Raw genomic sequence first — 25155 nt, 5'->3', positions numbered from 1 at the left:
TCACCCGGGCTGAAGTCACCGAGGTCGACGTGGTCGACGTGGTCGACGTCCGCGATCCCGCGGACAGTGCTAATTTGCATACATATTTCGAAAAATAGATTCTCCATAATCGTCCGATTCCAATGGTATATTATTTGTAGCCACTTTCCTGAAGCGTTCCGTGTATAATTGGGGTTTTCCGTGTATAATATGGGTTGTATAGTTGTATAGTTTGGGTTGCTATGAGAACTTTTCACCAGGCAACGACATTGCCTATTCATCTTAGAAAGGCTCATTTGTACATCAGTATAAATATTACAAGCGTGTACATCACTATATATGATGTTTTTAACCATAATACATCGTTTGTATTATATATAAGATATAAAAATTAATATTTAGTCAAAATAGTATGGGGATGTTCTTGAGTTTTTGGGAAGAAGTTGGTAATTTTTCTGAGTTTATAAAATATATAAGTCCAAACGTAACTAGCGATCTAGTGCTGCCATCTGCTGGCCGTTTTGAGTCATTACACCTATTACATGGGATTTTACATTCAATCTTATTTATTTCATAATGTTTTATTTCTAGGTAGAAGAACCACATTTTTTGGGGGTGCCTATATTTTTTACCTTCTATTATATTATTTTTCATTATTTTCAACCCAATTACAGTGTAATTTGATAGTAAAGGCATGAAAGTATGAGGAAATACCATTGACACAAAATCTAATAATGCTTTAAAAAAAAAATCTTGATGCTGAATGGCAGAAATGTTTTCCGAAAACATTTTTTTTGCCTGTCAAACAGATGAGTTTTATAAATATTGACCCAGAAGTCTGTTTTTATGTGTTTTTATTGTAGCCAGAGGGGTTGCTATTAAAAGGATACATCATAATAGGTTGTATCTGTTACAGAAATGAATCTAGGACCCAAAATGTCCCACTAGTGAAATCCGGCCGAAAGCCCCATAGGCTACCAAGGGTTAAGAAACTCCTCGGTGGCAAGGCACCGGGGGTGGATGAGATCCGCCCTGAGTACCTCAAGTCTCTGGATGTTGTGGGGCTGTCTTGGCTGACACGCCTGTGCAACATCGCGTGGCAGTCGGGGACAGTGCCTCTGGGATGGCAGACCGGGGTGGTGGTCCCTCTTTATAAGAAGGGGGACCGGAGGGTGTGTTCCAACTATAGGGGGATCACACTTCTCAGCCTCCCCGGGAAAGTCTATGCCAGGGTTCTGGAGAGGAGAATACGGCCGATAGTAGAACCTCGGATTCAGGAGGAACAGTGTGGTTTTCGTCCAGGCCGCGGAACACTGGACCAGCTCTATACCCTCTACAGGGTGATGGAGGGTTCATGGGAGTTTGCCCAACCAGTCCACATGTGTTTTGTGGATTTGGAGAAGGCATTCGACTGTGTCCCTCGTGGCATCCTGTGGAGGGTGCTTCGGGAATATGGGGTCCTGGGTCCTTTGCTAAGGGCTGTCAGGTCCCTGTACGACCGAAGCAGGAGCTTGGTCCGCATTGCCGGCAGTAAGTCAGACTTGTTCCCTGTGCATGTTGGACTCCGGCAGGGCTGCCCTTTGTCACCGGTTCTGTTCGTAATTTTTATGGACAGAATTTCTAGGCGCAGCCAGGGGCCGGAGGGTGTCAGGTTTGGGGACCACACGATTTCGTCTCTGCTCTTTGCGGATGATGTTGTCGTGTTGGCCCCTTCAAGCCAGGACCTTCAGCATGCACTTGGACGGTTTGCAGCCGAGTGTGAAGCGGTGGGGATGAAAATCAGTACCTCCAAATCCGAGGCCATGGTCATCAGTCGGAAAAGGGTGGCTTGCCCACTTCAGGTTGGTGGAGAGTGCCTGCCTCAAGTGGAGGAGTTTAAGTATCTAGGGGTCTTGTTCACGAGTGAGGGAAGGATGGAACGGGAGATTGACAGACGGATCGGTGCAGCTTCTGCAGTAATGCGGTCGATGTATCGGTCTGTCGTGGTGAAGAAAGAGCTGAGCCGTAAGGCGAAGCTCTCGATTTACCGGTCAATCTACGTTCCTACTCTCACCTATGGTCATGAGCTTTGGGTCATGACCGAAAGGACAAGATCCCGGATACAGGCGGCCGAAATGAGCTTTCTCCGCAGGGTGGCTGGGCGATCCCTTAGAGATAGGGTGAGAAGCTCGGTCACCCGGGAGGAGCTCAGAGTAGAGCCGCTGCTCCTCCACATCGAGAGGGGTCAGCTGAGGTGGCTTGGGCATCTGTTTCGGATGCCTCCGGGACGCCTTCCTGGGAAGGTGTTCCGGTCCCGTCCCACCGGGAAGAGACCCCGGGGAAGACCTAGGACACGCTGGAGGGACTATGTCTCCCGGCTGGCCTGGGAACGCCTCGGTGTCCCCCCGGAAGAGCTGGAGGAAGTGTCTGGGGAGAGGGAAGTCTGGGCATCCCTGCTTAGACTGCTGCCCCCGCGACCCGGCCCCGGATTAAGCGGAAGATGATGCGATGCGATGCGATGCGATGCGATGCTTGTGTTAGGACCCAAGAAACAAAGAGCGTTGTTAGCAGATCTCACAGTGAACCCCGGCGGTTGTATGGCCGTATCCCAAAAAACTGTGAGAAACCTCGGCGTTACCCTCGACCTTGATCTCTCCTTTGATGAGAGGTCACAGGGTTTTACGCTGCTATATTATTGTGCCGGGGGAGTAGAGTCTCTCCTTCCCCATTGTAAATCCTTGTAAATGTAAGAAATGCACTCTAAAATGTTTCCTTGTCTCCTGCTCCGTTAAAACATAGGAATACATGAGGTCTTGGCCCATGGCTTAAAAGACTTGTTGCTGTCCCTGTCCAAAGTCCTCCTGTTTGTGTTGCAGATCAAGATGATACCTGATCATTCCAGCTGCCACTCCGCTGTCCACCCTCCCCCCCCGGGTGCTTGTCCCTGTTCTTGTCCATCTAGTCATGCTTCTGACCTGGATTAGGTTTTACAGACACAGCCAACATGCATTTATTAATTATTACAACTTGTAGCCTTAAAATGTTCACCCGGCACAGCCAGAAGTGGACTGGTCACCCCTCCCAGCCTGGTTCCTCCCCAGGGTTCTCCCTGAATGTTGGCCTCTTGTAGGGAGTTTTACCTAACCTCTGTGTTTCAACACTGTTGTTGCTTGCTCTTTGGTGTTTCAGGCTTGGTGTTTTGTAAAAGCACTGTGACAACTGCTGATGTAAAAAGAGCTTTATAAATACATTTGATTGATTGATTGATTGATAAAACTTCCAAGGGAGAGAGCTTATAGCTCTGTTGATCCTCGGAAGCAAATGAAGGGAGGAAATAAGGCACCAGCTCGAAATAAAGAAACTGGAAAAGACAGGTTGTGCCTACAGAAATGTTTCGAGCTTACCTACGAATTAACCAAAACCAGAGCCATAAGCACTATGGTCTTGTATGACAGAATCCTGAGGTCCACTGTCCCAGCTCTTCAAAGGAATAGTGCATCCAAAATCATAGCCAAACCCCATGTTGGGGCACTACGTCTAGAAACATGATGCACACCTGTCAGAAATTATATAGCCATGCTACATAGCCACCAAATACACATTCGGCTTAGAGAAAAACTTTGCTTGTACAGCTTCTGTAGGAACAAGAGATCTCCAAGTCTCCAACCAGGTTCTGGGAATAAACAATACCATGTCACGGAAGCCTGCCATACATAGCCTGCTTACATAGAGACTCCTTAACTGGATAGTGGCTGTGTAGATTGGCTTGGAAGACGGCACTTGCCGTCAGAGTGGACCTTTCAGGAACCATGGCCATGGGTTCAGGGGTTGTACCAGCCTTCCTGGGTCTAAGCCATAGGTACTGACCAGATAACCAGTTTTTGAAAATATTTTCTCCCTCAGAGCAGGCACTAGGGCTTTGGGAACAAATGGCGTATCCATCATACCCAGACAATAGCCTGTAACACGATGTAAGCATTTTCATAGATAAGTCAGACAAAAGGCAAATGATGCCTCTTCTGAACTGGCCGTCTTCAGTGTGATAATATAAAGTTCTTCCAGTAAATGTGTGTTTTTGAGTGTTGAGTGTCCCATTAGTGTCCTACCTAGTGACTGAATGAAAGAGAATGACCCCCGTCCCCTTTCCTCTCCTACCAGGCAGGGTGCCCCCCTGAGTTGTCGTGCCACAGCCTGATGCTCTGCAGCTCCCCCAGGGAGAAGGGTGTGGTCAACAGGAAGGTATCCACTGCACCCCTCTCAAAGACAGGCTTGTCAGGGTCGGTGAGGTGATGTGGCTCACTCTCTCCCTCTGTGCCCAGTAATGTAACGGTAACCTGCAGCAACAACACAAGGTCATGGTGTCTGGGTGTGTTTTACCTGGGAGACGGCTGTAATGTGGCAGTGGTAACAGTTGGCCCTGACCTGAGAGGAGGTGGAAGCACCTCGCCTATGCCCAGTGCTGACATTCAGCATGTAACGGTACTCAGCCAATGGGTCATTGTCTTCCAGCACTGTTACCTTCACCTATAGAAAGTAATACTTGAAGGTAAAGCTCATTCAAAGCACACATTCATTTTATATAAGCACTTGGCATTAATAGCAAAACCAACAGGATCATACTTCTCAAATCGTTACATTTAAGAAATAATCTCAAGATGTCAGTATAGTCAGGACAAATACAGTAGACAATGTCATCTGTGATTGTTTTAGAGAAACCTTTGCTACATCCTGGATGTCCTTCCTGCGTGCCCACACGACCACCAGGAGATAAGCTATGAAGATGGCACCAACAAAGCACACCACCACGGGGTTGTCTGAGAAGGTGGCAAATAGCTCAGCCGTACGGGACACATCCACGAGGTTGGGCATGACGAAGAAAGAGCTCCCGAAGAAGGTCAAATGGTTACATAAGCACTGGGTGACCAATGGTGTGGTTAAAGGACCGACCTAAGAAGACTACAGTCAGTTTATACATTTCACTTTCACAGTGCCTGGTCCAGCTATATGCTGTTGTTTTATTATAAGGTGTTGTGTTGTACTTTTAGCACTCACCCTGCAGCCATCTTCTTTCCAGGTGGATTTGGTTTCATCCCAATACTTGCACTGGGCAGCAATGGAGGTGACAGTAACAGTAACATTGATGGATTTAACCCCTGGCTCCACAATGGGCATCAACACAACATAGTGGACCCCCACTCTTCCTATCAGATCGCTGAGACCCAGGACCCAGGTGTATCTCTCCTCTGTACCCAAAACAAACAAGCACATTTATATTTCCTAACACCTTTTTATATTTCTAAACTTTTTAGTTCACGCTTCACAATAACTAGGACATTCAGGAGATTAATCACCTCTTGAATTGCCTTGGTGAGGCATCTTGGTCTTAGCTACATATTGCTTATCATTTGGGTAGTCTTGATACCCGAGCAGCACTAAAAAATGTATGTCCTCTGAGGGCTCCATCTTCAGCACTAGGGTTACATCTGGTGAAGGGACGTCAATCATCAGTGTGCTGTAGTTTCCCAGGTCGAGGATAGTGCTGTTGACTTGCCCTTCTTCAAGCCTTGGCAAGAAGATCTAAGAATCATACGCCAATTTCAGACAAATAACACAGTACCATGTCTATGGTGACAGTTAATAACCTGAGGTGATTATGTATTGGCATTTGTAACGTTAATTAAATAACATTTTTATTGGAAGGAAACACTTTCAACATGGCACATTTTTTCTCTGAAAAGGTTTATAGTGTCACAGATGTTACAAATACTCTTCATTGTTGGGAATGCTTTGGCCCAGGTGCTCCTAATCAATGTGTTGTGTCACCTCTTATTCATTTGTTAAGTCAATTGTTTCCCTGTGTTTCCCTGCCTTCTGGAGTTTTTTTCTGGTTTCCTAACCATTTAGGAGGTTTTTCCTAGCAACACTGACATCATATTGCTTATTCTTTGGGTTTTGGCGGGATGTCTGTATAGATAGGTAGGGTAAATATACTGTAGGTTTCACGTCTGTCACGCCAGTACTACAACGAGCACAGTCCTCCGGTTCCCAGCGCACCATGCCCAGTACCGCAGTTTCCCAGTAGCCACGATCGTCGTCTCCTGTTTATTGAGTGCACCTGTTACATTTGTTTTCCTCCACTATTTTAGGTACACCTCTGTCACGGATTCATTGTTGAGTATTGTTTCGGTCAGAACCCAGGTCACTCTCTGTCTCAGTTGTTTATCCCTTTGCCTAGACGTTATATTGCTCCAAGGAGTGTTTTGTGTTCGCTGGAGTATTTGTTTATTAAAACCTTTCTTTGAGCACTTGCATCCTGAGCATGCAACATTATTCGTCACAGTAGGAAGCCGTGAATAAATGGCATGAAATTGCTTCTGTATATAGCCAGAGAACTCATTATCTACAAAGAGGTGATAAATATATTTCATAAACCTTTGTATATAAACTGTCTAGTACTGTATTTTGCTAGTTATAAACATCTACAGTAAGTGCTGTCTATCTTCCCACATAGCTGCTAGTTGATTGTTGACAGATAAGCTAGTTTTCAAAGCAAGGGAAATGTGTAATAGTCTGCATTGTAGGGGCAGTGATGAAAACAGGAAACATACTGTTGACACATACACTCACCTAAAGGATTATTAGGAACATCATACTAATACTGTGTTTGACCCCCTTTCACCTTCAGAACTGCCTTAATTCTACGTGGCATTGATTCAACAAGGTGCTGAAAGCATTCTTTAGAAATGTTGGCCCATATTGATAGGATAGCATCTTGCAGTTGATGGAGATTTGTGGGACGCACATCCAGGGCATGAAGCTCCCGTTCCACCACATCCCAAAGATGCTCTATTGGGTTGAGATCTGGTGACTGTGGGGGCCATTTCAGTACAGTGAACTCATTGTCATGTTCAAGAAACCAATTTGAAATGATTCGAGCTTTGTGACATGGTGTATTATCCTGCTGGAAGTAGCCATGAGAGGATGGGTACATGGTGGTCATAAAGGGATGGACATGGTCAGAAACAATGCTCAGGTAGGCTGTGGCATTTAAACGATGCCCAATTGGCACTAAGGGACCTATAGTGTGCCAAGAAAACATCCCCCACACCATTACACCACCACCACCAGCCTGCACAGTGGTAACAAGGCATGATGGATCCATGTTCTCATTCTGTTTACCCCAAATTCTAAGTCTACCATCTGAATGTCTCAACAGAAATCGAGACTCATCAGACCAGGCAACATTCTTCCAGTCTTCAACTGTTCAATTTTGGTGAGCTTGTGCAAATTGTAGCCTCTTTTTCCTATTTGTAGTGGAGATGAGTGGTCCCTGGTGGGGTCTTCTGCTGTTGTAGCCCATCCGCCTCAAGGTTGTGCGTGTTGTGGCATCACAAATGCTTAGCTGCATACCTCGGTTGTAACAAGTGGTTATTTCAGTCAAAGTTGCTCTTCTATCAGCTTAAATCAGTCAGCCCATTCTCCTCTGACCTCTAGCATCAACAAGGCATTTTCGCCCACAGGACTGCCGCATACTGGATGTTTTTCCCTTTTCACACCATTCTTTGTAAACCCTAGAAATGGTTGTGCGTGAAAATCCCAGTAACTGAGCAGATTGTGAAATACTCAGACCGACCCGTCTGGCACCAACAACCATGCCACGCTCAAAATTGCGTAAAATCACCTTTCTTTCCCATTCTGACATTCAGTTTGGAGTTCAGGAGATTGTCTTGACCAGGACCACACCCCTAAATGCATTGAAGCAACTACCATGTGATTGGTTGATTAGATAATTGCATTAATGAGAAATTGAAAAGGTGTTCCTAATAATCCTTTAGGTGAGTGTAAATAAACCTATAGCAATACCCCCAGTCCTAAGATTTACCATTGTTTTAATAGAGACATAGATTTCAAATTTAATGTAATGTAAGTTTGGAGTGTGTATTTAGAGGGTTTAAGTCCTGTTCATCAGTTAAGTCCTTAAGTCCTGTTCACCACTTGAATTGCAGCATTCTGACCTGAATCTCTTCAGATAGGTTCTCCACAGTGATGACCGATCCATCCTCTCTGGTGAGAGACAAAGACCCCATGGCTCCAGTGATATTACCCCCCTCCCTCCAAGAATATGGATTCTTCTCAAAACTCAGCATCTGTAAAAAGAAGAACACAAGTGTTCAGACCACAATGAGCTGAAACAATTACTATATATAACCAATGAGAAACATGTTGCTGACATATTTGATTTGATAAATCCATCCTTACATTTACAGACACTTGCAGGCATTCATACTTACTCTGACATCCACTGGCATATCTGGAGAAAGAACATCAGCACCCAGGGAAGGGAAGGAAAAGCTGGCTGATGAGCTGTCTGGGATGTTTATAGGCTGCATCTGAATGCTATTTGGAGACATTCTAAAAAGGAAGAGTTCATGCTAATATACTGTAACTCCATATTGACGTAATTTAACAGAAGTGTTTTCTTTAAAATAATTGTAAAACAGACATTTGGAGGTCACTAAAAGTTCAGTATAATTGTTACAGATCTTTAATTTTTTTTAGAGCATTATCTGTTCTATCATTCCGTTTTCCATGTTCCTCTTACCTGCTAGCATACACACTGATTTCCGAGCTTTTGATAATGGAAGGCTCTTGACCAACCATTTTCCCATTTAAAAGTGCACTCTGCACATTGTCCAAACTGCTGAGCAGAATCTTTGAGACTTTTCTCTGTAAAGACAAAACAAGTTCAGTAGGGCTTCTTGAGTTGTAAAGTAAACTCTTTTAGTAATTTAGCAGACACACTTATCAAGAGCAACTTACAGAAGCAATTAGTGTTAACTGTCTTTATCAAAGACAAAAAAAACTGATGTTTCACCTAGCCTACTCAGGGATCTAGCAACCTTTCAGTTATTGCTCTGATGCACTAACCACTTGGGTATCTGCTGTCAACACCATAGCAATATCCTAGGTTGTCGGTGTTGTTGCAGAAAGGGGCAGGACACAGGCGCATGGATAATGGGGGACTTAAATAATATAACCATAACATAACAGAACTAAAAATAATAGAACAGAACAATGCACAGAGGGCAATAACAGCAATGATTGGATGTCATGCTCCACATGTTGGGTCTCACTCACACAGTGTGAAATCCATAGAAAAAAAGTGAATAAATAAATTCAAGACAGTGGCCTGTAGGACCATGGCGTATTTATGTTGTAACGCAGTTGAAGCATTGTTTTAACCCTTTGCTTGTTATAATCCTGAATCGTCTCAGTCAAACAGCACAAAACATCCAGATTTGAAATAATTGGCTCCTCAAGAAAAGGTTTAAATCTCTCATAGATGTGTGATGGCTTTTAAGAACCACATTACTGAAAAACAATATGGAAAATGACTTGGCTAGAAAAGGTAAACTCTTAGAAGGTTTTACAAATGAGCTTAACTTACTAAAACTCTGGAAAACAAGGTCCATACAGTATGACATTTTTTTCATGGAAACCTAAAAGACTCTGAGCAGGTCATTTTAATTTATGCCATCATGCAACTCAGAGAAGGTGAAGTATGTCACCTGTGTGCTTGCATTTGAAGAGACTCCCAAGATATTGCTGGCAGCCTCCACAATTGATGTAGCTGCCTCTACCATCTCTACTTCTCCTCCAGTCATGGAAGCTAGGGAAGAGCTGAGGTCTGCCACCAGGAAGCTAGCTTGTAGCTGGAGAAGACCCATATTAGGAACAACTTTCTGGATTTCAGAAATACATGTTAAGGAAAAAGTATGGTAATGTGCTTTCATTTCCAAGTGTACCTGAGCAGCAGAATTGACCTCGTCCACCTGCTTGGTGAGTCCTGCCACGGCTGTGGCTGTCAGCAGCACCTCCTGAGGAGATGTGTTGGGGACATTCTTCAGCCCTGCAGTCATGCTGTTCAGCATCTGTTCTCGTAGCTGGAACATTAATGTAATACCTCACCAACAAAGTATGAATTCTGACATGAGCCCCCGAAATGCAACAATCAGGTTTTTGCAACTTAGCTTTTTACCATTTGGTTTTGTAGGGTAAAAAAGCCCTACAGGCGGCAATGCAGGCTATATATTTTACTAACCAGAGCATATTTGTGTAAATCATTTAAATGTATACTGAAATTTTATAACTGCAACTGAGATAATCTATTGATATTGCTAGCTAGATGTGAGTTGTGTATTAGATTAGAGTTTTTGATTTTGAAAATTCGGCATTCGACTGTGTCCCTCGCGGCATCCTGTGGAGAGTGCTTCGGGAATATGGGGTCCTGGGTCCTTTGCTAAGGGCTGTCAGGTCCCTGTACGACAGAAGCAGGAGCTTGGTCAACATTGCCGGCAGTAAGTCAGACTTGTTCCCAGTGCATGTTGGACTCCGGCAGGGCTGCCCTTTGTCGCCGGTTCTGTTCGTAATATTTATGGACAGAATTTCTAGGCGCAGCCAGGGGCCAGAGGGTGTCAGGTTTGGGGACCACACAATTTCGTCTCTGCTCTTTGCGGATGATGTTGTCGTGTTGGCCCCTTCTAACCAGGACCTTCAGTATGCACTGGGATGGTTTGCAGCCGAGGGTGAGGCGGTGGGGATGAAAATCAATACCTCCAAATCCGAGGCCATGGTCCTCAGTCGGAAAAGGGTGGCTTGCCCACTTCAGGTTGGTGGAGAGTGCCTGCCTCAAGTGGAGGAGTTTAAGTATCTAGGGGTCTTGTTCACGAGTGAGGGAAGGATGGAATGGGAGATTGACAGACGGATCGGTGCAGCTTCTGCAGTAATGCAGTCGATGTATCAGTCTGTCGTGGTGAAAAAAGAGCTGAGCCGCAAGGCGAAGCTCTCGATTTACCGGTCAATCTACGTTCCTACTCTCACCTATGGTCATGAGCTTTGGGTCATGACCGAAAGGACAAGATCCCGGATACAGGCGGCCGAAATGAGCTTTCTCCGCAGGGTGGCTGGGCAATCCCTTAGAGATAGGGTGAGAAGCTCGGTCACCCGGGAGGAGCTCATAGTAGAGCTACTTCTCCTCCACATCGAGAGGGGTCAGCTGAGGTGGCTTGGGCATCTGTTTCGGATGCCTCCGGAACGCCTTCCTGGGAAGGTGTTCCGGTCCCGTCCCACCGGGAGGAGACCCCGGGGAAGACCTAGGACAGCTGGAGGGACTATGTCTCCCGGCTGGCCTGGGAACGCCTCGGTGTCCCCCCGGAAGAGCTAGAGGAAGTGTCTGGGGAGAGGGAAGTCTGGGCATCCCTGCTTAGACTGCTGCCCCCGCGACCCGGCCCCGGATAAGCGGAAGATGATGGATGATGGACTTGGTGAGACATTTTTTTTTTCAGTAGAACAGATCTTTTGAGATTGATTTCCTGATCTCTATTTGTCCCAACTCCAACTCTAGAAATGTAAAAAGTGTGGTTCCTACAGAGCTACAAGGTTATATGAAATACCATGTCTTCTCTGTCTGTCTCAATGTGTCTGTGAGTTAATGTGTTTAACAGTATTTTTGCTGCACAGGTATCCTACTTCATACATCATAAATATTGTGTTCATGCTACATAAAAAATAAATACATTTTTACTATTGAATGATAGCAAAGTTAGCACCCCCCGCAAAGAAAATATCTCACTGCACCCAAAAGAGATCCCTCAATGTCACATAATTCATACTCTTCTTACAAATACCCATCTAAGCATACAATTACTTTTTGTCTGTTTTCTATCATATTTCTTCTTTGTCTTTAACTATGAATGTTTTACCGTAAGACACCCATGCTGTATTTGCATACTAAAAACTTGAAGTCAATCCGTTTGATGTGATTTAGATCACATTTAGATACACATTGTAAAATAGTGTCTTGTAGATAAACTGATGTACTGTGAGCTAAATTTTAGAGCAGCTGGTGCTAGGAAACTGCATCACAGCGTACCACTATATTTTGCCTATTGATGAGAAAAATAACAGTTTTTTGTATTACAATAAATGTGATTAGCTTTCTGTTATGTAAACTGATTTTGTTACATGATCCTCCATTAATTAAGTTTTGAGCTAACTTTATTAAACAAGCACCAATCGCAAGAGTAGTCTGTTCTCTTTGACCAAACAGATATATGGAAGCTTTAGATTTTTGGCAAGGAGAAGGAAAGGTCCAGAAAACTGTGGAATGTAAATTATGGCTGTTTTTATTTTTCATACCAAATGTAATCTTACATTTGTGATTCATATTATACTGATGAAATTGATTAATTGTGTGTCTTAGAATATAACCATCTAGGCATGAACAAACCAGCTACATAATGGTTCTGTTATAAGTTTATTCTGTGAATAGGCTACATCTTGATGATTCATCAGTCAGGCTAGTTGGAGTTGAATTAACAAACCTGAGAACCACTAAACGAGTACTGTGTAGCCACTCTTATCAACTAGGTACACATTCCAATCTATGCTTCCCTGTATTATATCATATGGCAGAGTGATCGACTCATGGGTCAAGATAGTGTGATTAAGGCATGACCTTAGAACCTGTATTCAGACTCTACAGAGGCATCTGTGTAGTATTGCCAGTTCAGTGGTGGCATGTGATCAGACACACAGGGTGGAGGTTAGACAGGTATGGAGGAGCTGAATTAGACTGGTCAGATAGGCCCTAAACCAAGACTAGACACAACCACGGTCAGTGAAGAGGTCAGTGGGAGGTAACTTGGAGTTGGTTAACATTTCATTGCAAAAGGATTCCTAAACTGTTTTTTGTTGTCATACACTTTTGTCTTGCACTGAGGTTGTGCACTGATGTCATATGTTGCTGAACACTTTCTGTAACAACTGTCGTATCACCTACAAGCTTGTAATACATTCTCTTGAGTAGATTATATTGGTTTCCTGAATCGTTTATTTATAGTTTATAGTCTATAACATTTTGTTACGTTTCTGGGAGAACTTGCTAATGAACCTAAAGTTGCACACAGAGTTTTGACCGCATCAAAACATATACTGCCTAGACATTCCTGGTGTTTTTTTCACATTCCCAGCATATTAACCCCTGTTCTCACCTCCTCTCTGGCACCTTTCTGATCCTCACTAGATCCCTTATTCAGCATATCGGACACGGACTTAAACATCTGTCCCAGGACCTCCCCGCTGAACAGCCCTCGCTGCTGTAGCTGAACAACAGTGTTCTCCACCACAGACTTCAGATCGGTCACGGAGGAACTGGAGTTGGCCGGCCGTACCTTGAAAAACAGCAATCAAATCACAGCTCATGATTCTAAATGATTAATGCAAGTGTCATGGAGTGGAAAGACAAAAACATGTAAATAATAATTATGCAATTTATTTAACTTGATGAGTATTAAGTAATGACAAACCTCAGTGGTGAGTGTGGCATTTGTTTTTCTATTCTCATTTACTACAGTAACCACCACAGACAAACTGTAGTTGTAACTACTGTTCCCAAGAGGTAGGAAGATGGACTTCACTTCATTTTCATAACTGCAGTGCAAATAATTACCTGTAACATAAAGACATTTGATGTACACTTTTCTCATAGAGCGGATGAAGCGATCTATAACTTAATTTCAATACAGAGAACTACATTTCCCGGATTACTGTCCTGTTGCTCAACTTTTGAATAGGGCAAAGTCTCATGAAAGAAACAACATTTCGAATACATTTCCGAGAACTCACCGTTGTCAGTTTTGAAACAATACTGACATTTGCCTGTGGGGCAGGAGGCTTTTGAGCAGGCGATATGGAAAGCGTCTAGAACAGTGCCTGACTGAGGTGAAATTATACAAGAAGGGGTGGTGGTGAAGGTAGCTTTAGGTCCAGTTAGAACAGCAGTTGCCGGTATGGACACATCAGCTGGTTCAGTAGTAGCTGACAGGGGGATGACTGTTGGAGCCTGAATGGTTGTGGCAAGTGTTGCCCCATCAGGTATTTGAATGGTGTACCTGACGACGCCAGATGTCGTCTTACCTACAAAAATAGGTGAAAGCTTAGATGAAATGAGTTGTATAAAGCTCCGGAAAAAATTAAGAGACCACTGCACCTTTTACTTTCCTTTCCGAAAAAGTCGAAAAGGAAAGTTTTGAGTGAGGAACATAAGCGTTCAATTTGCAGTGGTCTCTTAATTTTTATCCTTACAGGTGCTGGTCATAAAATTAGAATATCATCAAAAAGTTGATTTATTTCAGTAATTCCATTCAAAAAATTAAACTTGTATATTATATTCATTCATTACACACAGACTGAAATATTTCAAATGTTTATTTCTTTTAATTGTGATGATTATAACTGACAACTAGTGAAAATCCCAAATTCAGTATCTCTGAAAATTAGAATATTACTTAAGACCAATACAAAAAAATTATTTTTAGAAATGTTGGCCAACTGAAAAGTATGAAAATGAAAAGTATGAGCATGTACAGCACTCAATACTTAGTTGGGGCTCCTTTTGCCTGAATTACTGCAGCAATGCGGCGTGGCATGGAGTCGATCAGTCTGTGGCACTGCTCAGGTGTAATGAGAGCCCAGGTTGCTCTGATAGTGGCCTTCAGCTCTTCTGCATTGTTGGGTCTGGCGTATCGCATCTTCCTCTTCACAATACCCCATAGATTTTCTATAGGGTTAAGGTCAGGCAAGTTTGCTGGCCAATAAAGGGTACCATGGTCCTTAAAGGTACTGGTAGCTTTGGCACTGTGTGCAGGTGCCAAGTCCTGTTGGAAAATGAAATCTGCATCTCCATAAAGTTGGTCAGCAGCAGGAAGCATGAAGTGCTCTAAAACTTCCTGGTAGATGGCTGCGTTGACCTTGGACCTCAGAAAACACAGTGGACCAACACCAGCAGATGACATGGCACCCCAAACCATCACTGACTGTGGAAACTTTACACTGGACTTCAAGCAAAGTGGATTCTGTGCCTCTCCTCTCTTCCTCCAGACTCTGGGACCTTGATTTCCAAAGGAAATGCAAAATTGACTTTCATCAGAGAACATAACTCAGCAGCAGTCCAGTCCTTTTTGTCTTTCGCCCAGGTGAGACGCTTCTGACGCTGTGTCTTGTTCAAGAGTGGCTTGACACAAAGGCATGCGACAGCTGAAACCCATGTCTTGCATACGTCTGTGCGTGGTGGTTCTTGAAGCACTGATTCCAGCTGCAGTCCACTTTTTGTGAATCTCCCCCACATTTTAGAATGGGTTTTGTTTCACAATCCTCTCCAGGGTGCGGTTATCCCTATTGCTTGTACACTGTTTTCTACCACATATTTTCCTTCCCTTCGCCTCTCTATAAATGTGCTTGGACACAGAGCTCTGTGAACAGCCAGCCTCTTTAGCTATGACCTTTCGTGTCTTGTCTCCTCCTTGTGCAAGGTGTCAATGGTCGTCTTTTGGACAGCTGTCAAGTCAGCAGTCTTCGCCATGATTGTGTTGCCTACAGAACTAGACTGAGAGACCATTTAAAGGCCTTTGCAGGTGTTTTGGGTTAATTAGCTGATTAGAGTGTGGCACCAGATGTCTTCAATATTGAACCTTTTCACAATATTCTAATTTTCTGAGATATTGAATTTGGGTTTTTCATTAGTTGTCAGTTATAATTATCAAAATTCAAAGAAATAAACACTTGAAATATATCAGTCTGTGTGGAATGAATGTATACATTATACAAGTTTCACTTTTTGAATGGAATTACTGAAATAAATAAACTTTTTTATGATATTCTACTTTTATGACCAGCACCTGTATGTTCCTCACACAAAACCTTCCTTTTCAACTTTTTTAGAAAGGAAAGATTTTTTTTTTTCTTCCAGAGTTGTATATAAATAAATACAGTGACCTTAAATAGGTGACTGTCTGCCAAGTACGCACTGCAGAAGTGAAGACAAGTGAGCCTGTTCCAGCTGCAGCTATACATGCCCAAGCAATAGATGTAGTTTGGACCAGGAGCAGTTCCTTTTCTATCACCACTTTCCACTTTACATCAGTACAGGGTAATCTTTATCAAATCGAACCATAACAACATTAACAAACATTTTAGCTAAATGAAACTGGGCCACTCTCTTCTTGTTTACTTGTGATTTGCATCTAAAGATTTACTAGTGTAAACTCTATGCTGCATGTGGTAGTCTTTGACACATGAATGTCTGCCTCCCGGAGAGTGATGCTGATCTTTCTTGGGGGATTTGTGTTCACCACTGGAAATATTCTTCACTCATCCACTATAGTGGTCTTCCTTGGTCTACTAGGTTGCTGCCATTGCTGAGGTCACCGGAGCTTAATTTTTTCTCCTTAAAGTATCAATTAGTTAATTTCGTTGCCCCAAATATGTTGGCAATTTGTCTGGTTAATTCTGATTCATCTGCCTGATGACTGACAGCTTCAGTAGCACTGACACTTCTTTGGTTCCTAATTTGTCAGACACCAGCAAATGCATTAACAATGCTGTGCTCTAACCAAGCTACGAATGTTCTACTCCACCTCTACTGCACTCATAATATGCCTTGGGGCTGTTTGATCAATTTACCATGTCATCAAATATAATTGATTGTCTTGCATTACAGCTTAATTACATATCAGGTGCATCAAGTAAATGAGTGCTGCTGTGATTCTGTGTTCATTTCCCCCCACAGAAGACCTTGGTTCAGTAGCCATGGTTTGCTGCTGGTTACCTGTATATATATTGTGTAGATGTGGATCTTTGAATTGTAGGGATGTATTGTATTTACATTAAATATCCAGGAAGTGACCTAGATTTCCAATGACAAATTGAAATTCCTTCCTTGATTATATGGATAATTTGACATTTTGTCAGGTTCAACCTTAAGTGATGCTTTTTTTTTTGTTTTGTTACTATTACCAGTAACTAATGCACATTTAACAACACATACTATAAAGTCACAGAATACCTACCATATGCTATCACACTGAGATTCAGAGACTGAGACTGGGCTATCTTCAGGTTTTCACTTGACACTATGTATTCATTGCCACCTTCTTTTCTCTTGAGCAGTGGTCTTTGATTTGCTTCTTTGTAGCAGTCTTTGAAGGTCTCCTAAAACAATTTTGCTCAAAATGTAATCTCCGTACTTCTGTTGCTCAGGATTATTACAGCATTTATTCACATTAATTTTAGAAACATACTTTACTCATTTCACTTCTTTTAAACAATTTAAAGATTGGTGTCAGACAAGCTGGGCAAAAGTAGAATGTGTTTACGTGTAATATAATCCACAATTACAAAAAAAAAGTTTATATTTTCATGCAAAAATAGCAAAAATTCCAACATATTAAAGTGCCACAGTCTTACTGTCAAAGGTCTTGTGTCCTCAATATGCCAAACTACTGTTGGGCAACTCGTTGATGTGGTACACTCCAATGTTAGTCTTACATCACTGTTTATGTTTACTGGGTTACAGTTAGAACAACTACAAGGACAAATGTAAAATGTTATCATACAGCACCATAGATCTTCTGGGGTAGATAACTGTGACTTTTAAGTTGATTGAAATAAGCCATTTGGCTTCCTCCTTTCATAAAACGTTCTCAGTGCCAATCAGTGTTACATACGTTAGCTGTGCCATTACTTACCTTATGGCAACGTCAGTGAATTCAGGAGGAATAACAATGATGCATTTCTCTGCTTTAGTCACTTCAGTCAGATTTTTCACTGTGAAACTGTAGAGATAAAAATGAAATGGATCTGGAAGACAGGCTGGTTTAATCACATACGTCGTCTGGTTTGTTTTGTCTTTACATTTACATTGCTCCTCTGTGGAAAGGAAATAGGGAACATTGTTGAGTGTCACATCGATATTGATAGGACATTCAAGGTAATACACAATCAATACTTTAATTGCAAAACTGGGGAAATATCATTGTTATTTTGAGTTATGAAGGTGGCTTAAAGCTCTTCAGATGTGTGACTAGCACAGGCCCAGAAAATAAGACTTGATCAAGTGAACCACATGCTTAGCCTTGACAGAGTTTGTTACGAAAGCCTACTATTGAGTTGAACTGAAAAGTGAATGTTCTCTATGATAGCTCTGGTACTTACTGCATTCCCATTCAAATTGTATCCCAGGTTCACTCAGTCCACTCAAGTGAGTTAACCCAAGTGTGACACTTTGTCTGAAGTCAGATGGACTTTCCGGATCAGAAGTAATTTCCATATTGGCCCTCGGAAGTATTTTATGTTCTTCTATCTGAATGTCAGATTGATTTTGACAAACATCTGATGTGCCCCCCACGTTTACATCCATGTACGAGAAGACATTCCAGGCCTTGACTTTCACTTGCAACGCCCCTGTTAGAAAACAGATCATAGAAATAAGCAATTTTTTACATTTACATTTCCTATGTCAATATTAATGATTATATTTGGTTGGGTACCTTGAATTGAGTTTGAGATATTATAAATCTGCATGCTGGTGGTTTGCATGTCTCTGGTCTCAGACAGACTGTCATTGGTTCCAGACACCTGGAAGAGGAGCTGCACTGGTGCCCCTCGTTCTAGAGAGACACTAATATAAAGGTCTGCTTTAGAACATTCAGCCGTGAGTGAGGCCAGCAGGCCCTCCACAGGCTCCAGCAGACACACCTGCAGCTCAGTGGACATGCCCAAGACTGAGACCCCATTAGAGGCATGAAGTGTCAGCTGGTGGCAGCCAGAGCCCAGCTGTAGCTCTACATCTGGACCCACAGTGATGTTGTGGGGGATGATTCCTCTGTTTACTGATGAACTGGCCACCAACATCTTACCACTGTGGATTTCATAGGTCACATTCGTACCTGCACATAAAAAAGACCTCATTCTACCACTGGTTGTTGTGTCAGAAATATCAGACTTATTCCTATACATCACAGGTGTCAAACCGGTTCCACGGAGGGCTGAGTGTCTGCAGGTTTTTGCTCTCTCCTTGTACTTGATTGGTTAGTTTCTACCCTCACCTGGTTGTGTAGGTATGAACTAGGAACCAATTTATAGGAAAAACCAAAAACCTGCAGACACTCGGCCCTCCGTGGAACCGGTTTGACACCCCTGCGTATACATGAAGGTTTTATTTACCTGCTTCTACTTCAACTTGGATTTGAAAGGGGCTGTCATACAGGGCCTTGCAGTTCCTGGCATCTGTTGACTGATTCATGCTGTAGCACTTGAGGACACCAAACTCCCCAATGGGCTCCTGGATGGTTATAGCTTTCTGAGCTGTCACATGCCAGTCACTGGTGGAACACTCCACCCCGACCACGAAGACTCCCGGACGGGTGTACTTATGAATCACACTGCTATCCAGCCTGTCCGAGTGGAAATCCCATTCATGGTTAGTGAATGAGAGACTTTGAATGCCTCTGCTGGGGGATTTACATTTCTTAGTAACTCACATTTCTGGATTATATGGATCAATGTCATGCCCATCTCCAGTACTTAGAGTGCAGGTAAGGTTGCCCTGGTATGGATGAAGGAGCCACTTCACTGTGATGGTGACATTGTCAAAAACAGCAACTGACTGGCTCATTAATATGCGGAGACCTGTTGATCACAGACATGGCTGCTGGTTAAATTGTGACTGTGTGCTACTGTAGCCACTACTCCTAATTTCTGGTAACTAAATTAGGTAATCCAGATAAGCAAAAAAATGTGTTAGAATATTTAAATGTAATATTAAAAGGGAGAAAGGGAGTGTACTGTGATCAGACCGTCTTTGCAGTGGTATTCCACCGACAGATAACTTCCCAGCCCTGGGCATGGTTCACCAAAAGAGGCCACATCAGCAGTGATCTGGCAGGCCTGTAGCCCATGGCAGTCTTCTGGATAGGATGTCAGGAGAACAGAGGTGAATGCTTTTACAGATGCTGTATTTTAATTTGACCCACATTTTAAATGAAAACTACAAACTATATTGCAAATTATATCCTATTGTGCAGAATAGTTCAATAACCTTCAATAACAGGATGACCATATTAAGATACCATCTGTCAGAGAGTATTCCATACATGATTATCAAAATTATTAATAACATTATTCACATCATTATTGAGACACGTTCTGTTGTGCTTTGCAATATCTTATTGCTTAAGTGGAATTTTATTTCTAGCACAAATAATCTAATCCCTTTGTTTAATCTGTGTTTGTTTTACAATATTCACAGGTCTGCTGTGTGCATCCCAAACCAAACCATGTTATACGAACTGAATGTTTAAATGGTGTACATCCAGTAGTTGTTTCAGAATAGCTTCTTGCTAAAGTAGAATTAGGTTTCACTGCTGTTTCATCACAACTGAGCCCTTTGTTGAGCCTGTTCTGTATTAAGCCTGTTTTAAAAAGTACCAAGGATCCTAAGTGGCGCAGTGGTTGAAGGCACTGCATCACTATTCTGATTTTGGCACATCACAGCTTTCCACCACAGTCATGGTTTAAGTCTTGGCAGTTCCATTTGTGCCATTGTGTCATTTTGAGCACCATGCGGTGGTCAACATTTGCCAGCATACCCCAAGGTGGGAGGATGCAATGTTGCAGTAATGTCCATCGACTGTTGTATACTACTGACTCCCTCAGGTGAGCTGGGTCCCTGCAAGCTAAACTAAGGTGGTTAGTGTTGTAGTGTGAAGTGTGAAAAGAAGCAGAAAGGCTTGGTGTGACATGTCTCAGAGGAAGCATATAGTAAGCTGCAACTTTTTTCAGCTTGTTTGGAGTTGCAGCAATAAAACAAGGTTGTAGAATTAGAATACAGCTCATTACCTTTATTGATATTTTACACAGACTTTTTGGCTAATCTGCATTTGTGCTACTCATAATTTTGCAGCAGACTGTATTTTTTTGTAAACTGTCAAAACCAAAGCAAATATTTATATCTAAGTATGGAGTAAGATGAATAGAGAAATGTACATATTTCAACACTTTTATAACCATTAGACTTCATACCTGTCACTGAATCTATAACATCTATCCAGCTACACTCCTCCTGTGTGGAGGTGGCTGAAGACCCAGAACTCGTCCTGCAGTAGTGAACCGTCTTACGACCATAGAAGCTGTCATCAATCTCTATCACCTCGCCGGACCCACATTGCAATGTGGCATTGTGGTCAGCACAAGCAATGGAGCGCACGGACTCTGAGACAAACAAACAAATAACATTTTAGAGGGACCGAGAACAACAACCATGTTCCCTATCCACTAACCTTGATCCTAACCTTAACCCTAATCTTAACCTAACCCTAACTTAACTTCAACAGTCTAATGTTCATGCCTAAACTTTACCAGTAATGCATAAACCTAAAATAACCCCAATTCAAACACTTTTTAGGATTTACCCTTAACCTAACCTCTCTACATTTTCCTAGTGGGGACTGATTTTCAAGTTTTTTAATCTTTGAATCTTTGTGGAGAAATCTGGTCCCCACATCTACACATATAGAACAGGATGAAACACACACACACACACCAAATTGGCAGATGAAGTGCAGCTCCTGGCTACAGCTGTCTGTTGCCTCCCACTGAAACCCTGAGTTCCTCAAGATGTGGGCACAATGAGCTCCTGGAGCAGGGTCATTCAACCAGTTAGAATAGCTGACATCAGAGCCATCAAGCCAGGAGAGAGGACCTGAGGATCACACAAACACACACACCAATCCATGTTTTCTATATCCTGTATTATTTAATTGCATTCATTTAAATCTGTTCTTACAAAATGATACAGCTGTTTAATCCTGGATATCAGACTGTTAAGGTGTGTGTAATGAGTTGTTATTCAGGCTAGGTAGGTTCCTACTCATACTCAATTTGTTAGGTTCTGGTGTACAGTGGTGTTTTGCTATAACAACAATCTGACAAAGCTAAATAACTAAATAGTCAGTGTTACTGGGCTGTTCTCACCTTTTTCTCCATCTGAGAAATTCTACATTTGAAATTTTACAAATCCTTGGCATTAAGAAGGATACACTATATCTGACAATGAATACCAGTAAGCTGGTATACAGGGGGTTTTTTTTATGAGAAGGGAAACCAGTGTTATTATGTAAGAATTCTGTTGAGTAAATTTATATATTTTAATATTTGTTGCAATTATTAATAAATGATGGCACACAGGTCCAAATTTGACAGTCTTGCTCAGGGTGATGAAGATACACAGCTGCAGTAGTGTCCAAAGTTAGTGAAAGACTGTAAGTGTTTTAAAGTGGTACATTTGAGTGTGGCTACATTTACATTGAGACTCACTCTAAGAAATCCTAACTGTTTACTGCATGCCAGCAAATTACAAAGGTAGAAAGATACTAGTGAAAGACAATCCTTTATATCAATACAGTGATTGACCCTGAGGTTAATTTCTTGACTGACACAGAAGTAAATGAAAGGATACAGCAAATGTTGTATAATTTTCTTGCATTGGGGAAGGCAAGAGGATAAGTGATGAGGAAAGAGAAATAGCAGATATTGTCAGGGAAGAGACACTCACATTTTAGTCATTCTGGTATTTTGAGTGGGTATTTTTATAGAACAGATATTAATAACATAACAATGCATGTTCTTCCATTTTTAAGTTTAAAAAGCTTTACAACCCACAACCCACATATGTAATTACACGTGTTTATAATAAAACAATTGTCGAGAGAGGAGTCGAGAGAGGAGTCGAAGAGAGGGGAAATTGGCACAGACTATTGACTTGGTCATAGATAAATCCCAAATTGAATCTCTCTTTTGTGACAAAGTTTTCAAAGGTTAAGCTTTTTGTATTGATTCAAGTGAGCAGAGAGCAGAAATTGTTGTTACCATGGCTTAAATTGAAAATCAAAATCAAAGGTTATAAAGCATTGTAGAAATTTTTTTTGAGAAGAGATCAAGTATTCAACGCACATTTTTAACAACTTTAAAACTGATTATACTATTCAGTTTTTGCCCTCAAAACTCTCTCTCATTTTCTAGCATAAGGAATAGGTTGCTGCAACTCATGAGCTCAGTATTTCTAGGCCTAGATACAGCCTTGGTTATCTTCTGGCTCAACTTGCATCTGAATATCACTGTTGAACAGCACTGGAGGAGTCATGCAGTGATTACATAAAACACTTCCCTAGCAAGTTAGTTGTACAGCAATATTGCATGGTGATTCACAAATATTTGTTTGGGTATTTAGTTAGCAAAATTGTATGGAAACCAGTAGTCAAAAGAATAGACGCTATAGGCTTAATCATATGTTTATATTTTAACAATTATTTTCTGAGTTGAATTGTCTGGCTGTTTGAGTTCTCTTTATGATGTTACCCCTCTGTAAAAATTTTCTGATATGTAAATCTGTTACATTTTTGATTGATTTTATGTAATAAATAGAAAAGCTGGGTGTAACTTGCATTTAGAAGATGGATGTATAAGCTAATCCAAATCCAATATTACACGTGGTTATATTAAATTTGACCTACTCTTAAACAGCCTCATATACCTAATTACTAAATAGTGTAATAAGGTATATGACATTATAAAACAAAATAATTAGCCACGGGACCTGAGATTGAAAGGTTGTTTTTTGTCTGGGAATTGAAAAGGCCTGTGTAAGTCAAAGGACTGGACTGCCAGCCCAGTTGAAAACATATATTGAATGTCAAGTGTTCCTCATCAGCCGAGGGCTGCAAAAAGGAGATATCCAAATGTGTCTCCTATCAATGGTGCAAGATAAACACATACATAAAACAGATATATATCACTCAGCAAGAGACAGACAGGCCAGCTGACTTGTGAGATAGCCACTAAACACAGCTGTCTTTGTTCATTTTTACTGCAGATCTAAGAGGGTGCACTGGTCATACAAGACCAAGATTAACCATCTTTATCTCCAGAGATCTGATGTGGAGGTGGGCGGATCATGTAAGTTTAGCAGACATCAGGGGACCTTTACTGATTTCTCAGTAAAATAATCATAAAAATATGTTTCCACCACAGCTCAGGAAAGGGGTAGAAATATTACTGCAATATTTACTGTCATCAAGTCCTCATTAGAAATATCTTATTTCCATAAGACCTTTAATAAACCATACAGTGGACAAAATCATAAAATATTTTCAAATATGTTTTTGCATATTAGATTTCCATCCAATATTCATACATATTATTATAAAATATGTTATCAGCAATTTGGGTTTTCTTCAATCATCCTCTTACCCTCAGCTGCAGAGTCCAGTGTTAGGTTCACAGAGGCAGGTGCCAAACCCAGCCACCAGTCCTTCTCCGGCTGCAGGTGCTTCTGAAGGAACTGCTGGGTTTCATCATTCAGGATAAAGGCTAGGTGTCCACCACCCCGCTCACACCAACTCTGTGCACTGAGGAAAGTACGCTGTATAACCACAAATTCATAGCAGGATCCGTCAAAGCCCTCTTGGTACTCTGGACAGGATAGAACCACTATCTCATCCTCTGAACTACAGATCCCTAAGAAAACAGCCATCAAGACCAACACATAGCGATGAGTGCTGACCATGTTCACTTCCATGTTCAGTGTAGCAAACTGCCTGGTGACATGCCGTATTTAAAGGGGACTGACGTCAGTTTCCCTGACATTATCTCAGCATCACTGAATGACATGATCTAGCTCCAAAAAGGATGTCACCTTACTGCCTGGCTTTGAGAGGTACCATCATGCATTATCCTTGTTCACACACAATAGAACAGAGGTCGACAGTGACTGGGCTGTAATAAGGACTTAAGGCCCCTCTGTCAACAGCCTTTGGATATTCTCTGTCTTTGAATGCTGACAATGATTTATACAGACAAACCAGTGTTGGGTATGTTACATTCTAAATAGGCCTACAATCAATCTCGTAATTTTTTTACTGCTCAACCATTTTAATCAGTTATGTACATTATGGTTCACCCAATCTCAGTATTTTGAGATTAGAATCAAACAGGATTTGGGAAAAAAATAACAATTTCTACTTTGCAAATATTGACTTAATTTTTGTAAACCTTAATCCCTATCCTAGCTAATATTAGCCACCTAGTTGCCTAGCTCATGTTAGCCACAACAAATTAGAATTGACAATATATGTGTAACATATAGTATGAATTGCAATATATAAAAAACAGTATACAAAAAGTAAATATGTACCAAATCATACAAAATGAATTATCATCATCCAGAAATAAAACATATCAGGTAAAATCATACCAAACTGATTGACCTTTATTTATACAGAGCAATCAACTGAGAATAATTTG

General features: G+C 41.8%; 1 protein-coding gene across 1 annotated transcript in view; it reads right to left on the bottom strand.

Annotated features, from left to right (window-relative positions):
• The window catches only part of pkd1l2a (polycystic kidney disease 1 like 2a), a 35804-nt gene extending 11397 nt beyond the window's left edge, over window positions 1-24407 (bottom strand). Inside the window, exons 1-24 of the mRNA XM_029125022.2 lie at window positions 24103-24407; window positions 21398-21556; window positions 20878-21066; window positions 19653-19763; window positions 19338-19485; window positions 19021-19250; window positions 18345-18743; window positions 18010-18258; window positions 17544-17724; window positions 17263-17380; window positions 16866-17007; window positions 13645-13935; window positions 13326-13468; window positions 13011-13190; window positions 9765-9902; window positions 9528-9671; window positions 8561-8685; window positions 8250-8370; window positions 7974-8105; window positions 5310-5535; window positions 5011-5201; window positions 4675-4905; window positions 4381-4482; window positions 4114-4292 (exon numbers count right to left, since the gene is read on the bottom strand). Of these exons, the coding sequence (XP_028980855.2) occupies window positions 4114-4292; window positions 4381-4482; window positions 4675-4905; window positions 5011-5201; window positions 5310-5535; window positions 7974-8105; window positions 8250-8370; window positions 8561-8685; window positions 9528-9671; window positions 9765-9902; window positions 13011-13190; window positions 13326-13468; window positions 13645-13935; window positions 16866-17007; window positions 17263-17380; window positions 17544-17724; window positions 18010-18258; window positions 18345-18743; window positions 19021-19250; window positions 19338-19485; window positions 19653-19763; window positions 20878-21066; window positions 21398-21556; window positions 24103-24385 (4412 nt within the window). The 5' untranslated portion in view covers window positions 24386-24407. The remainder of the gene's footprint in view (window positions 1-4113; window positions 4293-4380; window positions 4483-4674; window positions 4906-5010; window positions 5202-5309; window positions 5536-7973; window positions 8106-8249; window positions 8371-8560; window positions 8686-9527; window positions 9672-9764; window positions 9903-13010; window positions 13191-13325; window positions 13469-13644; window positions 13936-16865; window positions 17008-17262; window positions 17381-17543; window positions 17725-18009; window positions 18259-18344; window positions 18744-19020; window positions 19251-19337; window positions 19486-19652; window positions 19764-20877; window positions 21067-21397; window positions 21557-24102) is intronic.
• Between the last annotated feature and the right edge of the window lie 748 nt (window positions 24408-25155).

The sequence above is a fragment of the Esox lucius genome, chromosome 2 (genome assembly GCF_011004845.1).
Source record: "Esox lucius isolate fEsoLuc1 chromosome 2, fEsoLuc1.pri, whole genome shotgun sequence".
NCBI lineage: Eukaryota > Metazoa > Chordata > Actinopteri > Esociformes > Esocidae > Esox > Esox lucius.
Note: the sequence above shows the minus strand (reverse complement) of the source record. Positions and strands in the feature narration are given on the sequence as shown.